We start from the raw sequence: 18,021 nt of genomic DNA, 5'->3' as shown, positions 1-18,021 counted from the left end.
CTCTCAAAAAAAATAATTTCCCAATTATTTAAATTAAAATTTTCGCCCATCGATCAAAGTAACCAAAAAACCTCCATAAATATTTCTCACAAATAATTAAATTTCCTAAAAAAAAGGTCTCTTAATATTTTTACCTAAACTTGACTTTTAATCTTAATAAAATCAAATAAAAAAAAAACAATTTTATTTTTTCGCCAAAAAAAAATAATCAAATAAATAAATGATACTGAAGTTAGCCGAGGTCTAATAATTTTTGAATTTCTTTTTTAAATATTTAAAAAATTGCACCTCTAGCTTCTTTAATTTTGTACATGTGCATATTTTTAGTTTTTTTTTTTTTGTCATTGATTTCTCGAAATAAAAAAATTCGAAAATTTTTAATTGTCTGCCAACTTGAGGATCATAATAAATAAATAAAACTACCGTATGATTAAAACCCATGAAAAAAATAAATACTAAGCAATACATTGAATGACAAAAAATAAATATTTGAATCCCAATAAAAACGTTTTACTCTTTAAGCTTCACCCTTCTTGACCCGTCCTACGTCACGCGTCTACCCCCGATAAAAAAAAACAAGCTCACGGGGATAGGGGTAGTAAGTAGTACGCTCAACGTTTGGCGTCTGCGTCCTAAATACTCATTACCTCGCAGGCGCGTTACGTCACAGTTGACGTATCAAGATGGCGTATCTTCAGGCGTCTGTATTTCCGAACAGTGCTCGAGACCGAGCTTTCCGCGTAAGCTCGTAACTCTTAATAAAAATAAAATTTATAGTACTATCACATCAATTAAGCCATAATTAAATTAAATATTGATAATAATAATAATAATAATAATTTAGAAAAGAGTATAAACTATAAAATATTATAAAAGTTTAAACGAAATGTACTCGCGTGTTAATATTTTAACACTAGGTGAATTTTTAACAATAGTAAAAAACGAATCCTGACAACTGGCTTTCATTGCCGGCTTGTTAACACATCGATATGTTAATAAGGACAAAAATAAATCAGGCCCTAATAATTGGACCTCATCAGAAATTTATAAATAATAATAATAATAATAATTGTTTAATATCAAGTTCCGGTTCATTTACGAGTAAATTAAATAGTGGAGGTAAAAAGTGTATAATGCTCGGTGATAAAAATAAATTAAATTGTTGGAGATTAATGGACATAACAATAATAATAATAATTAAAAATTTAAAAGTATTTTATTTTTTAGAAAAGGTGAACGTGTTAAGCCGCGACATCGGTGCAACGCTGTCTTATTCTTACATAGAGAACACGCGAGGATGGGCTTGCAACCGCGCGGCCCGTTTGTTGTACAACTACCCCTGCTGCGCGTGACCACAACCGAGTTTCTGTACCTCGCAACCTCCTGGTTCTTCACGTCGATGCAACCGCAAGTGTGTGCGCGAGTTACACGCGCTTGACCAACAACTATTTATTATTTTATTATTTTTATATTTTATTTAAAACGACATTTTATTATTTGTTTATTTATTTTTTTTTATATAAATATATTATTTTTATTTTTTATTAACAAGGACTTTTTTAACCGGTTTCGAGGTTAACGCTCGAGCTCCGCTGGCCATAACCTCAAGATTTTTACCGGTCGGATTTTTTTTTTTATTGCGATCAATTTTAAGAGATCGATTTTATGTCAAGATAAAAATTGCTGCAAGTGAGTTTTATTTTTTTATTTTTTTGTGTTGATTATAAGAAATTTTTTTTTATTTTTTAGAAAAAGATTCGAAAACGATAAAAAAACTTTTTTAAGGATTTACAATGTCACTACTTAGTGTTACTGGTAAGTTTTACTTTTGTAATTTTTTTTTTTTCAAATTTACCAACTAGATAAAATATTTTATCGCGTGACCTAGGGGTCATTCCCTCTAGATACTCGTATCCTTATCAGATTTTGTTAATCCGAGGGTGAATTTTATCTAAGCCAGATTTATTTCATCTTTGATGTAGGATTTGCTACTAAATTCTTTTAAATCTATTGATCCTGAAATATTTTTCATTTTAATAAATATAGAGGAGACATTTAGTTTTTATTTACCGCTGTCGGTTTTTGAGATTAGTGAGACGTGAGAGTTTATGTAATTTAGTGAGCTTGAATGGTGACACGAGTCAGTTATTTTTTTAGACACAGATACCTGGTCCTAAATTTACCTTGCTCCGGTTATTTTCCACACGGTTCAGTGACATCAATCGGTGATCGATTTTCGGTATGAAATATTAAAAAAACTTAAAAATATAAAAATCAATAGTGATATTGCTTGCTGGGGAGATATAAATTGCTGGGAATAATAATCGAGTAAATTTAACGGTATCATGAACTCAAATGTCCGGTCTTTGGCTCTGATGCTCAACATGCGTTGCTTCTGTGATAATTCAATTCAACCACAGTATGTTATGGGTTCATAACCCAATTCACTTTATAGATATATTATTATTATTATTATATTGTATAGTTTGTTGTTCGATAACAATTCAGATGCAAGCTTATAATTTATCGTTAAATATTGATTTAATCTACTCAAAGTTCATTATTATGCCAACGATAATATATTGCAGTCTGTTTATTGTTGTTTACTTGTAATATATATATTTTCTTTATTTTTTTTTGAGTTTGAAATTCACTTTCTGAGATCAAACTTGATTTTTTTAGCTTTGGATTTCATTTTTGAAAAGAAAATTATTTAGAGATAAATTAGTTTTTATTTTAACCCTTACACGTTCATAATTATTCCAAAACAGTAAAAATTTTTTTGTTTATTGATATCTATCTATTTTGATCAATTCAACATAAAAGTAATACATAAGACAGAAATTGTGTATATTTTAGTGTTTTTGGAATGGGGACACATATCTCTATATGCCTTTAGATATATATTTTTCAATGGATTACAATAAAATACTTTACGCTTTTATTGCAAAATAAACACAAACTATGGTAGATAGTACAATTTATTAAATGTATATACTTATTTGTAATATTAAATATTATGAAATTCTAAAAAAAAATTACGATCTGAAGTATAACATAAATAAAAATTACATGGAGAGCATGTATTATTTATGCGATTTTCCGGGCGACGTTTAGCACACTGTATTTTTTCTATTAATAGCTTTTACCATTACATGTGAAGGTGTTCCGCGAAAATTTTGAAACATCCTATAAAATTATAAATTATAAATTTAAAAAAGATTTTACTTGGCCAGTATTTTATTGTAAATCGCAAACATTATGTGGAGACAAATGTGTCCCTTATGCATGAAAGGGTTAAACCTTGATTTGAAGTTGAATTGTAACTAAAATTTTAATATTTGGTTTGAATTTTAATTGCTTTCAAAATTAATCTTTGGGCTTATATATTTATTTGCAAGAAGAAATTTTATTTTTTCAACTAAATTTTTTTTTTTTAGTTTGCTGTCGTGAAATTTTTATTCAAAATTTGAATTTTGAACTTTAAATTATGGCTAATGATTTTTTAATTAAATTTACAAATTTTTAAATTTAAGTTTTTATTTTTTAATTGATTAGCGATTTAAAAATTTATAAACTCAAATTTCAGTTTTTATATAAAATTCGAATTTTAAACTTTAAAAATGGCGAATAATTTAAAAATTAAATTTTGATTTTTTAACTTCAATTATAAATAAAAGCTTTGATATTATTTACAATTGTAACATTTGAAATAAACTCCGAAAATTTTTCCCATTATTTTCTTTGGCAAAAAAAAAATTTAGTAAAAAATAGTTAATATTTTCCTGAACAGCAGCACAATTGTTTTTCCATCTCAAAGCTCTAGAAAAAACAAACTAAAGGTTCGTCTCTTCTTTTTCCTCTTGTTATTTTTTCTTTCTTTTTTTATCTCAGAACTCAGAAGAGCGCGTGTGAGATTCAAGTGCCTACGATAAGGGTCGTACGTCTCGAAAGTGTCTCACCTCATTTCTCTTAACACTTTTCTCAATGAACAAAACCTCCTCGTCCATTATCACCAAGAAACAATAAACCAAAAGAAAAAAAAAAGAAAAATAAAATCTTATAAAATCCAAATCAGCCCTTCACGCTATTAAAACAATAAAAAAATCACTCATTACTTGTCCGCAAAATTTTATTACAATAATATCGTGGTAAAAAAATATTAATAAAAGTAAAAAGAAAAAGAAAAGTAAATTATGGAAAGTGTAGTATAATGAGGCCACCGCGTGTTGAGTCTGTCATCGACGAGAAAGAGCTTTTCGTGTCTCTGCATACGTCAGAGACACACAGGAATAATAAGAGACACGAGAACGAGAATGAGAATGAGAAGTAGTAAAGGCGTTGGCGCATTTGAAAAGGACATATTCTCTCGTTGATGACGACAGCCAAGTAGAAAACGAGCTGCTGATGCTTTTTACTTACTCACTCACTCACTCACTTCCTCTTCCACATTCCACCTTCAGTTTACTCATACTTTTTTTTTAAATATTTTTATTATCATCATTATATTTTTTATTATTTTTTTTTTGCACATGGAAAAAGCTCGTTTCATTGTTTTTACCAAATATATTTTTGTTATCAACTTTTATTTGTCTTTAGGGAAATAATTTTATTTAAAGGAAATGGGTCCCCTAAGAAAAAAAATATAAATAGTGTGAGTTATATATTTTATGTGCTCAAATAAGTAGTCGAGATTAATATAACTCAGACGTGAAAATTTAAAATGGACGAAATGAGATCGTCTCAAAAATTTTTCAATTTTTTTTTATCTAATTTTACTTTACTTTAATGATCAGGCCGTACTTGATAACGATATGACCCAGTTATAAATAAAAAATTTTAATATGGGGCTAATTGAGCCGCGGTAAGAAAATTTTTTTAATTAATCAAAGTTACGAAATTTAATTTGTTTTGTACTATCAACTAAAAGTTTATTTTTTATAGTCAAATATACTCAAATAATTATATAAAAATGTTGATAACTTTTAAAGATGTTCAAAGAATCTAAGTAAATAATAAATTAAGATAAAGTGCCAATAATTGGGTCTGTTATCATAAAAATCCTTTCTACTGAATAATATTTAAGATAAAAAATAATTAAACTAATCTTTGAATAAATTTTCTACTTAAAATTTTAATTAAATTATCAAAATATAAATTTTTACTGAATTTCGATTTTTAAATTTTTCGTACGAAAATTCAGATGGCCCATGTTCCCCTTTGATCCCCATATTACCTCTTTGTAGAGTTAGCAACTACATTTGGGGCTCCATTTTACCTCTTATGATTTTAATTTTATTAAAATGACTTAAATAAAAATTTGTACTCCAGATTTAAATTAAAAATTTTTTTTTTTAAAGAAATTTTGGGTGGCCCCTTTAACCTCATGATGTTCATATTGCCTTTTTTTTTAGTTTAAAAAATGTGAGTGCCCATTTTACCCTATGTAATTTAATTTATTAAAATTTTGTAGGATCCATTTTGTCCCCATTTCATGTAAAAATTTTAATTTTAAATCTAATTTATTTGTTATATTTATTTCATCAGTTTAATACAGTAATTTACTGTAAATACATACATATATACTTTTTTTTATTATCTTGTTGATTCAACTCAACTGGCTCCCTTCGTTCTCGTGTGTCATGAAGATACCGTAAGATTTTTATCACTGAAAGAGAGAGAGAGCGAGAGATGGTGAGAGAGGGAGAGAGAGAGTGAGAAGTAAAAGTTTCAACAGGTATCCAATATCTACCCCTTGGTAAAAGACTTGATAAAATTTAACCATAAACTCCTCGTCATGTTAAATATAAATGTCTGTAACAAAAGTTTTTTAAGGTATATCCCTTTTTTTTTATTGTGGACAGAGTATTAAATATATTTTGCAAATAAATGAATGACTACTGAATATTTAAAAAAGTTTATGTGGGAAAATAATTCACAAACTGGCTGCCAAAATAATTTGTAGGGAAATATATGAATAAGTTACGTCACGTAGATCAAGTAAAAAATTTTAAATTTATACAATGTTTAGTCTGTGGGTGTTATTTTTTTTATTTGTTTGAATAAAATATTCGGTCACGTTTTTCCGCAATCTGTTGATCGGAATTACCAACACGAAATTTTTATCGTTATCTTGGATATTTTATATTATGGATTATAAACTTTTTCAATACGACAAACTTTGTTGACGGAACTGAAAAATTTAAGGAAAAACGTGATACTTATTTTGTTTCATATATTTTTGTTTTAGTTCTTAATATTATTATTTTCTTTTTTCAGTTAAAAAAGCCGCATTCGTTGGGGTCCAAGGTAAGAAAAATTTTATTTTATCTTTTTTAATTGAAAATTTTGTATTATTTCTTTAAAAATTTAATATCAATAATGTTTAAACTAAAGTTTAACGTTAATTTTTTAATCTTGATTGTTCATTTTTAAATTAAATTTTCTTTTTTAAATAAAAATACGATTTTAAAAAATTTTGAAATTAATAAGTGCATTTTTTATAAATATTATTTTTTTAATTATTTACTTTATTTATTTATAATTTTAAATTTGTCCGACGTCCGCTACATTCACACTCATTCTTTTTTATAGTTATTTTTTTATTTAAAATTGCTTTTGATTAAATTAACTTATCTATTATTAATGATCGACATTTACAATCCGCGAAGAGATAAAAAGTTTTAAATTTCGAAAAATGACAAAATTTTAGTAAAAACATTTTTTTTTTTTATTTTCAGGCTTTTTACAAAAAAAAAAACTATAGCATTAATATATTAAGTTTACAAAAAATACTGTAATGAAAAATTTTCGTCAAAAAAAAGCTTTTAGAAAAAAAAAAAAAAAAAAAAAAAGTTTTTTCGTATAAATTTTATTTTTTAAATCGTCTCCTCTTTTTAAAAATATGAAAAAAGTACGTGCCAAAGTCGTGTAAGCATGTTTACAAAAAGTTCCGTTATTGTACTAGGCCATTAAAGTAAAAAAAAAAATCATTCTGTAAAAATTCTTTTATTTTTATAATTGGCATGAAATAAATTAACAAAAAATGTTATTGAATAATTTCGTAGGAAAAATTTTTTAAATTTTTAATTATTATTGCACGCAGTTTGAAATGATTAATTTTCAATTTTACAGCAAATTTGACTAATAGCAGCTTGAAGTAAAAAAAAAAAAAAAAAAAAGAAAAAAAAATTTAGCTTTTACACGGAAAAAACAATATAGTAGTGGCTAATGTCCGGGATAGTACTCAGTATTATCCAGAGAGTAGTGGATACAGTCTAAATAGCATACAGTACTGTCTGCAATTTTTTTTTTTTACAGAAAGTACTCAGTACTATCCCAGAGAGTTGCCACTACTATATTGTATTTTCCGTGTACTTGAATTGAAGTTCAAAATAATATTTCTAATAATAATTAATTAAAAATAAAAACATTTTTATAGCTCAACAATTCAACACTTACGTGACATTAAAATTACAAAATGTCAAGTCTACAACGGTTACCGTAAAAGGGGCCAATCCATGCTGGGAGCAAGATTTTCTTTTGTAAGTACTCAATATTTATAAAAAAAAAATCTGTTGTTTATTATCCTTTCATATTCGAACGACTGAGACATAAAAAATAAAAATAAAAAAAAAAGAGACAAAAGAGGTTCCGCGGAAGTATGTCTGGACATGAGTCGTGCCAAGAGTCTGTGAAAGAAGTTGGATCTGTTAACGTAAATGTATATCATTGCATACTTGAGGATGAGAAATGAGGTGAAATGGACTTATTCCTGGGCGGAATATCTAGGGCTATATTTCCAGCGTTATAGAGTATGACGAAGCGTGCGCGAAGTGAATGGGAACTGGGTTAAAGGTCACTGGAGGTTATTTTGCGAGCTCAAAGGGCGTCGTCCGACAATTTTCTCCATGCCGTGATAGTTAATACAATTGTGAATTATATATATGTAGACTACATGTAGACATATATGTAATTAATCAAACAATTAGTGTGTTACACTTGTTGTCTAGGTAACCCCTTCAAACAAATATATTCCCCGATTATGTGGAGAATAATAAGACAAAAAATACGGGAAATGATGATAGTAAACACATAAAATTTTATTATGCTAGATCAAACTGTAGAACCCAGTTTTCAATTCGCAGTAATTTAAAATTCAACATGATAAAAATTATAATATTTAAAAAATTTTTTTGTGTAGTTTATAAAAATTAGTACTTAGTATATTTAATTTTGTAATGATTGATTTTATATTTACACTATAGGTCAGAATATTTTTTTTTATTAAAAGCATTCTCAGACAGTGTCCCCTCGCTTTTTTGAAATATTCAATGATTTTAAACTGTCATGACCGTGTAAAAATTTTGTTAAGTAATTAAACAAAGGGCCTGTTCAGAAATACACTGGAGATTGACAAATACTTATCCTGATGGTTAGTACTTGGAAAGTAACGTGGTTTACTTCAAACCAGAGGAACGAAAGAGTACCTGATACCACATTCACCTTCTCCGCAGAGTTTATGAACGCTTTATGGTAATGTCGAATCGTTCCTCTGGTTTGACCCAGGGGATATTTGTGAACGCAGGAGTTGCATATTTCCCTTCTAGAGAGTATTTCTGAACATGCCCAAAGATTGAAGTATTCCCAGCCTACTAAATTTGGGATTTTGCATCAAAATATTAACATGAAGATTTTTCTAAAATTTCTTTAACAAATTTTGCTTAACTCCTAATTAATAAAAACTGTAAGTAATGTTTTTCTTAAATTTACACGTTAACTTTTTTTTTAATTAATTAATAAAATTTTTGATACGGTTATGACAGTTCAAGATCGTTGAATATTTTTAAAAAGTGGGGGGTATTGTCTGAGAACGCCCTTAAACTCATTATATTTTTTAAGATAATGAACATAATTTTATTAATAAACTATATTTCTTGAGAAAAAAAGGAGGGAGAGATCTTTAAGAAAATGGTTAAATGTAGAAATAATTCTTCTCGGTGAAGTTTATTTATTTTTTTCTAAAACCTGGGAGCGATCAGCAGCCCTCGGAGTTTCTAAGCAAGTATTTACTTTGCTGTTGAATTTCTAGTAAAATTACGCACTACTTACATGTTTTTATTTGAGTATATTTGATTTTATTTGAAAATTAAAAATTATATTATAAATACATTAGTATTAGTTGATATTTCTTCTAATATTTCGTTGAACAAAAATAATAATCGCGATGTTAGTTTGTATAATTTGCTGCAACGGTATAATTATTACAGAGTACTCGAAAAATTTAATTATGCTGTCACTGTAATTTTGATGTATATTCTTGTGTAATAAATACGTTCGATCAAACGAGTTATTAATACGGAGTAATTAAAAAATAAACGTGTGTAACAAATGTTAATAAAACTACACTTTTTAATTCCCCGCTATGAAAATTAAAAATTTAAAAAAAAAAAAGGAAGTTTTTAGTTTCGGTAAAATTTGCGAAAATCGAGTTTTCATCAAATTTCCGGATGAACGCGCGTGTGTATGAACTAATTTTTGTTGTAAGATATCTTTGGAACGAATCAACCGATTTGAACGTGCTTGGCGGCAATCGAGAGAGCTCATTAGAGCTTGTATCTGATGAGATTTTGGAAGCGATCGTTCGAGAAGTTTCCACATAATTCGAATAATAAAAATTAAAAAAAGAATTTTTGTGGTTTTTGTTGCATAACTCGAGATCCACGCGACCGATTTGTTTCAAAATTTGATCAAATCTAAGTCTCAAGAAGCTATATCGATTGCCGCAAAAAAACGTGCAAACCGGTTAAGGCAGGATTCTACTTTGAGGGCGCGAAAAAAAGCTATTTTTTATGAATTTTTAATGAGATTACGAGTAAAGATACACTTGTAGGGTTTGCTGGGCTTAAAAAATACACCATTGAAATACATTAAAAAACATTTTATTATATATTTTATATATTTTTAACATACAAAAACATCATTTGAATACAGAGCCTCGATTAGTAGGAGGGCCTGCACTTGGTGTTGAAATTTAAAAAATGGACAATTTCAACAGAAAATTTTTGAATTTTTAGATTCAATATGTCACTATCAACCGCCTAAACTAAGATTTTTAATGTACATGCAAAAATATTAAAATGGCTGCGAAAATAAAAAAGAAAGAAAAAAAATGGCCTTATTTTTTTTTATTTTTGCCGCCATTTTGTTATTTTCGCATGTGCATTAAAAATCCTAATTTAGTCGGTTGATAATAATATATTGAATCTAAAATTGTCTTTATTCAAAATCTCATTAAAAATTCGTAAAAAATAGTATTTTTTTCGAGCGTTCAAAGTAGAATACTGCCTTAATTCAATCCCAAGATATAGTCGGACAAAAATTACTTTTCTTCAGTGAAATGTATTTTCCTTTACATCTCTTAATTAATATTTTTTAATTTACAAACAATGAAGTTTTCGAGCTCAGAGAGCTTTTATGAAATTAGTAATAATTTTTAATTCAATTCAGATAAATATCGTAATTTACTCCAAAGTTTATTGTTTAAAATTAAAGAAAAATTCAATTATAAATCACAAATTAAAATAAAATTAGCTCTCATAAATTACTACTTATCATCATTTTTATCAAGTCTTTTTATTTTCTCCATAATAAATCACAGAATTAATAAAAATTTTATTAAAAATTATACTTGAAAAACTTGTATAGCAGCATTACAATTATTGCATTCGTATATTATCTAAGAAGATTTTATGAAAATACCCTCAAGTATATTTTCTTTAATACATAGTTTTTAGGCTGTATATTTGTATAGAAATATCTATTCGCTCAAGCTTTGTTAGTAATTTATTTTTTTAATTTTACAGTGAAACGAATGACGTTAATACTGGGTTATTGGTGGAAGTTTGGAGCAAAGGGATGCTGTGGGACCGAGCACTTGGTTATCACTACATACCACTGCCTGAAGTCTCGTATGCAAATGAGGTAAATATCGTTAAATGCATAATTAAATCATAAATAGTTAGCAACATTCTTTTAAGGATCCTCAGGCTCAGTTATGTAGAAATTCATTTTTGCACTCGATAATTCATTATTTTATCAACAATATCTACATGTATACATTTATACATATATCTAAGCTCTCATTAAATTTCGCGACTTTGAATTTTATAATTAGTCTTAAAATTCATAACCCGAGTGGTAGATAATATTAATAACTCTGTTCTTGCTTAACTCAAGTATCAGTCTTTTGGCTATAATTTCAATAATTTATTTCTCAACTTTCAACTATTAGTTTTTGAAATATTAAAGTTTTAAGTCGGTGTTAATTTTGCTACAAGTTTTTGCTGAAAAAGTATATGAAATAGAAATAATTATATTTATGACATAAAAAAATTATTTTTAAGTTTTTTTAGTAAGCAAAAGTCTTAACCTATCTCAGTTTCCGGTGTACTGGAAGTCACTGGTTTTATCAGGTGCGATAAATAACAAACTGTCACAAAAGCTCATAAAATCTAAACCAATTACCCGACCATGAAGTAGTGTAAAAAATGTATACCGGTAATTAATGTTGTTTTCAACTCACATAAATAATAAATTACCCAACTTCAGCACACAACATATATTTATAGAAAAGGGCGGGCAAGACAGGACCGGGTAGGCAAAACGGACCACCCTAAAAATTTCGTAAAAATTTTTTTTCTTTAAATTCGGTTTAAAGGACATTTAAAACTCTTATCGTCATTTTTGTACAAATTTGAAGGTCCCAAATTTTTTTCAGAAATTTTTCAGTGGACTCAATAGAGTTTTACTGCAGGTGCGGGTATTGCTGCGGACTTTTTGTTTCGATTATAAATAAACGATAAATGAGCTTTTTTTAATAAAAAAAAATTACTTCCAGTCATTGAAACCTTAAAGAAAATATAGCTGCTCAGTATATTTTTGTATGTCCAACAATTATTTAATTTGTTATTAATAAATTAAAATTGAATGGTTATAGTGGTAGAAAATTATGTCTTTTTTGTGAGTTCGTGTGCGAAAAAACGTGGTACTAAAATGTTCTTTTTTTTTTTTTTTTTTTTTAAATAAATGACTATGAATACGTATAAATATTATATATATATATATATATATATAATTAAGCAAAAATAAGAAAAATTTAGTCTATGCCATGTCTTCTATGATAATATAAAATTTTTTAAATTTGACCGTGTGTAGATTTTTTTTTCAAGAATCGATTTTAATAAACAGTTAATTCCAAATCATATTTAATAAATTTGGTAGTAATACTCGGGCAGTCATGTAGTGACTGTAGGTTGCTCGTATATTTTACTAATCAAGTTATTTTATTAAACTAATAATTATCTTTTAAACTTGTTTTACTTCATTTCTTATCTGATCCAGAAGTTTTTCGTAATTGAGTTAGCCGCAGCAATAGGCACGCAGTAATTGGGTCATTCGCAGTAATATATGCATATGACTTTTTTTTAAATGAAAAAAAAAAAAAAAAATTAATCGTTATCTTATATAATAAATTTTATAAAATGCTTTTTTACGTTAAGTCACCTATTATTAGTAGTTATTCTTGTTCAGAAAATTTTAATCAAAACTAAATAAAATATTTCTGAGCAAAACTAAAAATCTTAATCCGCGATTTTCACTCAAACAAGCATATAATTCTTTCTTGTGTGATTTGTTTATCAAGTATAAATTAGTTTTAGTCAAAATATCTATCTTTTTTGGTTTTAAAGCCCGAGCTGCTCTAAACTTTTATTTGACTTGAATAATTAGACTGTCTCACTGCTCGGAAAGTAGAAAATCTATCAGGGAATGAACAATCGGATAATAGCTTATTGGGAATTCGATAGACAACAAGTGAAGAAAGCCCTTTACATGGGGTATGGGGAGAAGTTGCGTCCCACTAATTCCACAAGCAACCATGTTAACTAGCGCTGGGAGTCTGGTACCACGGGGGGCCATTCCCAGCCCACTGCGACCAGAATCTCTTTGTTTCCTGAGATGGTACACAGAAAAAAGTATTTCTTGGCGCAAAAAATTTTTACTCGCCCCAAGAAAGTTCTTACTTGTCTCGATAAATTTCTTGCATTATAAATTGAAAATAAAAATTTTCTTCGAGCAAGAAAAAATTTTTTGAGGCGATAAAAAAATTCTTGGTACAACGGAGGTGGGCTTCGGTCCCGTTACATTAATTAATTAAATCTCGGTGTTAAAGCTAGTCAAAAATGGTCAGAACACGATTATTCTTAAGAAATTGACATTTAAATGCAAATAGCTAATTCGCATTGCCGGAGTTTGAAAACTTAGTAAGAGACAATTTATTGAGAATGGAATGGTCTACCAAAAAAGACCTATGACATTTTGTGATAAAAGTGATATTTTCGTCAGGAACGTCAAATAATACTGAAATATACCATGAATTTAAACTTGACATTAAATATACTAAACTAGTTATAACTTTTGAAAGAGTAAATTTATCGAAAAATTTTAAGAGACATTTATTGTAAAGCTTTTAATTTCCAACAAGAATCTGTATTGACCTTTCCGGTACAATAGTAAGCTGGTGAGTTATAAAATTCCAAATTTAAAACAAAATTTTCCCCGTTTTCCTTAAATGGGAAATAAAAAATTACAATTAGGGAGTAGTTAATATCAATATTAAGGGCTCAAATTTTAACAGGCGCCTTTTTTTTATCCTACTGAAACTTTTGAGAGTGTGTTTGAAAAAAAAAAAAAATTGCTGATTTTCTTTAATTGGTCTAATATATAAATATACAAAAAAGACGAAATTCGTCATAGTTTTTGTCTCTTGGAAGAATTTTTTCCTTTAATTAAAGTATTTACTGGTGGCTTATTAGCCATCGATAAAGTGAGCAAACAATTAGATTAGGAAAAAAAAGGGTGAAGAAGTAATCTAGTGATTATTAGGTCGAAGGTCAAATACAATTAGTTAGGTGTATATATTTCAAGGTTCAGATCTTTTGCTCATTCAATTAATAATCTCGTCATACTCATGGACCTTTTGAACACGTGCGGAAGCTTTATTGATCCATAGACGATTGTAATGGATAAATTATTTGCATACAACATGTCCCTTCTTCATCATCTGTTAATCGGTTAGCTATGTTTTAATCCTGTATAAATTTTTTCATTTTATACTATACTCGTTTTACGAATTACTGATAAATTTTTTTTTTTGTATTTTTATTTCGACTCGACCATTTTTAAAGCCTGCGGTTTTCAAATTTGAAATTACAATATTGGTTCCTTAGTTTTTTTTTGAGAATGTTCGATATTTTTAAAAATAGTATGAATATATATTGTTTACAGATGCTCTAATAATTTGGTCAAAATTTTCATTTAAAAATAAAAAATTTTTAGTCAGATATACAGGTTTTGAGATCGAGTATGAAAAGTTAATTATTGATTAAATTATCGACGTAACTTACCAAATATATAGAACTTAATTGGTAGGAAATACAGATGTCTAATGTATCTCTAATAGTTTAGCAAAAATTAAAACTAAAAAATTTATAAATTCATTCGGTAATCAAAAGTTTAAAACTTTTAAAACAATCAAAGACACATGAATAATGTATATAATTTCAGTTTTAGTAAATTAAATTTCCTTTGAGATTGTATTGATACTCATCGTATGTTCAGAGATCAAAAGTTTCAAAATTGGAAAATTGAGTATTTAAAATTCGAATTCCGGTTAAACTATCAAAGGCACATGAAAAATACATATAACGTGATTTTTAGGGGAGTAAATTTCCTATAAATTTGCATTGATATTTTTTTATCGTATCTCTAATAATTTAGTCATAATTTTAATTTCAATTTTTGGTCTTTTATAAATGTTGAGCTATTTTGTCATGACATATTTTCCATGTACGTATAAAATAAAAAATAAAAAACTGGACTTTTAAGTTAAACTTGAATGAGGAAAAGTTAAAAGTGTATCTAAAGTTCACAGTAAGTAATGAACTAAATTAGGTTACGTTTAAGAAGACACGGGTTTCGTATCTCGAGATCTTCTTCTTGCTCAACAAGACTAAACTCATATTAAAACCAGTAGTTGAATAGGTATCGTAAACTCAAAACCACCTGTCTCTGGTGTGTCCTTTTTGGTCTCATCTCTCGGATCGACTTTAACCATTATATACATATATATATACTGACAGCGACTTCCTTTACCTGGCGTGACGCCAACTTTTCATTCAATGGAATAGTCGACAAGCATTTTTAAAAGTCCAAGATGTCTTTTTTTTTAATGACAGTATTATGCTGCGTTAACATAACCGCGGTTTTTATAAACTGACCCTTTTAAATTTTACCTTGAGCAGATAACACTGACTGTGAGCTACACGTGTTCTTTATTATAAATTTTTTCTTTTCAACAATATTTTTTTTTTTTCCAATAAAATTCTTTTGTCATGAAATGTAGAACGTGATGGCGGTGTATTAATATTTTTTCTTTCTGTTTTTAAACTATTAAGTCTTTTATCAGATATACTTTTTATATATTTATTTACGTGTATATAAATATGTCTTTTAGGTTTTTTTTGCTGCTTCACCTATGCCCTATTATTATTGTTTATTTAGTGGATCAATGCTTATTACCTAGTTATTAAAGATGCATCGATTACCGCGAGGTAAATGTGGCAAAAGGTAACTGAGACAGGAGTTTATAGTTTAAACTTTTTCGAATTTATAACTCACACCACTAATCAAGGCTATTATATATATACTTTGGTTTACTGTAAAGATGATAATTTTGGATACGATTTTTATTATTCACAAGTTTATTCCTGAGATGAGGTCACGTTGGGTACTATTTTAAATACACAGTCTTCATAGGGATTATTTTAAATTCTTAACTTAACATTCAAATGTTTTTTAGAGTCAATAAGTGGCGATTTAACTAAAAAGAGGTTTAAAATAATACAACGATAATTGCAATTAAATAATTTAAATTGTCGGATTACAATTTTTATTTAGCGGAGAAGGGCCAGATGAACCCTAAAGTTTTTTACCTCTGAAACGAGGCAATATGAACATTGCGGGGTTAAATGAGCGACCTAAAATTTCTTAAAAAACATTTTTAAATCTAAAATCAGAAGTACAAATTTTTAATTAAATTCACACATAAAATAAAACCAAAATATTGTTTTAATTCTAAAATGGGGTCATATGGACAACGTGAGGTTAAAAGGGCCACCCAAGATTTCTTTAAAAAAACAAAATTTGAAATTTAAATTTGAAGTACAAATTTTTATTTAAGTAATTTTGTGGAAATTAAAATCACAAGAGGTAAAATGGATACCCTAAATGTATTTGTTAACTCTACAAAGTGGCAATATGGGGATCAAAGGGGAATATGGGCCTTCTAAAATTTCTCAAAAAAAATTAAAAAATCTAAATTCAGTAAAAATTTATATTTTGATAATTTAATTAAAATTTTTTGTTTAGATAAGTTATTTAACGATTCGTTTATTATTTTTTATTTTAAAAATTATTCAGTAAAAAGTATTTTTATGATAACAGGCCCAATTATTGGCACTTTATTTTATTTTATTACTTACTTAGATTCCTTCAATATCTTTAAAAGTTATCAACATTTTTATATAATTATTTGAGTATATATGACTATAAAAAATAAACTTTTAGTTGGTGGTATAAAAAAAATTAAATTTCGTAAGTTTGATTAATTAAAAAATTTTCTTACAGCGGCTCATTTTGCCCCATATTAAAATTTTTTATTCATAACTGGGTCATATCGTTATGAAGTACTTGCTTGACAATTAAAATAAAGTAAAATTAGATAAAAAAATTGAAAAATTTTTAAGACAATCTCATTTTGTCCATTTTAAATTTTTACGTCTGAATTATATTAATCTCGACTTTTTATTTGAGCACAAAAAAGTATAACTAAAAAAAAGCCCACTATTGACATTTTTTTCTTGGGTCCATTTCCCTTTCTTCTTTCTTTATACCAACACTCTTTTCTCTATTAAATATTCAAAACCGTCCCAATTAAAACCGCACTTACAAAACCCTATTTCATTTTTCCCTTTTTTAAAAAACAAATAAAAATAATCCCTACATATTTACAATTGACTGTAAATATATATGACAAAGGTCAATTACTCTTGACTAACATCAAAAACAAAATGGTACATTTTTTAAATTTATTTAATGGAACAATGAGTATCCCATCCGCTAATTAGAGATCGATTAATTGTAAGTATAATTTTTTTTTTTTTTTTTTTTTTTAATGAACTGGAGTCGTACAAACGAAAAAAAAATTTTTTCTCAAGAGTACTAATGTTGTTGCATAGGGACAATCTAGGTCATGCTTCTTTTTCTCTTAAAATATTCACCGAGAGTAACACGCTAGATCTACATACGTGGCTGGGATTCGATTCTCGTTAGTATTGTCGATCTAGGTTATAAAAAACACTAACTCGGAATACGATAACATCTTTGAGCAGTCGTTAAAGGATTATTTCCAATATGAAGTATTACCATTTTTGTATATATATTTCTGTTATATCCATTATTTTCTATCTAAACTTTTTTTGTATTTAGAAATGGCTTAAATATCCCAAATCATGAGAGAATGTTGAATGAACACACACACACACATATATATATATATATATATATATATATATATATATAAATCGATAACAAGTATGTGAAACCTTAAAACTAATGTACTTTTATGATTACTTTAATATTTTTTTACTCAAATACTTACAAGTGATAAAATCCCTTAATAGCTTACACTTTATCGAGTCTTATAAATTTACATTATGATTATTAAATTTTTGTTAAATAAAAAAAAAGAGTTTTTTTTTTATATAAGTAATATACGACCTTTTCTTTTTATCGGAAGTAATATAAGGAAAGTCGCTATTTCTAACATGGTCATGATAAGAAAGCACTTGAGAAAAAAAACATATCATACTCGGTCCAGTAAGCAATCTCCTTTACGTCTTG

The 18,021-nt window shown here is 27.4% G+C and overlaps 1 protein-coding gene across 5 annotated transcripts in view; it reads left to right on the top strand.

Moving 5' to 3' along the window:
• The first annotated feature begins 727 nt into the window (after positions 1 to 727).
• The window catches only part of LOC130673438 (protein unc-13 homolog B-like), a 167,007-nt gene continuing 149,713 nt past the window's right edge, over positions 728 to 18,021 (top strand). For 2 of the 5 annotated variants that reach the window (XM_057478454.1, XM_057478452.1), the window contains exons 1-6: positions 729 to 1,119; positions 1,228 to 1,689; positions 1,750 to 1,815; positions 6,280 to 6,309; positions 7,442 to 7,544; positions 10,866 to 10,983. In XM_057478454.1, the coding sequence (XP_057334437.1) occupies positions 1,794 to 1,815; positions 6,280 to 6,309; positions 7,442 to 7,544; positions 10,866 to 10,983 (273 nt within the window). In that variant the 5' untranslated portion in view covers positions 729 to 1,119; positions 1,228 to 1,689; positions 1,750 to 1,793. Of the gene's footprint in view, positions 1,120 to 1,227; positions 1,690 to 1,749; positions 1,816 to 6,279; positions 6,310 to 7,441; positions 7,545 to 10,865; positions 10,984 to 18,021 lie in introns of all 5 variants that reach the window. The other 3 variants (XM_057478453.1, XM_057478455.1, XM_057478456.1) reach the window with 3 other exon arrangements.

This window comes from Microplitis mediator, chromosome 8, assembly GCF_029852145.1.
Source record: "Microplitis mediator isolate UGA2020A chromosome 8, iyMicMedi2.1, whole genome shotgun sequence".
Taxonomy (NCBI): Eukaryota; Metazoa; Arthropoda; class Insecta; order Hymenoptera; family Braconidae; genus Microplitis; species Microplitis mediator.
Note: the sequence above shows the minus strand (reverse complement) of the source record. Positions and strands in the feature narration are given on the sequence as shown.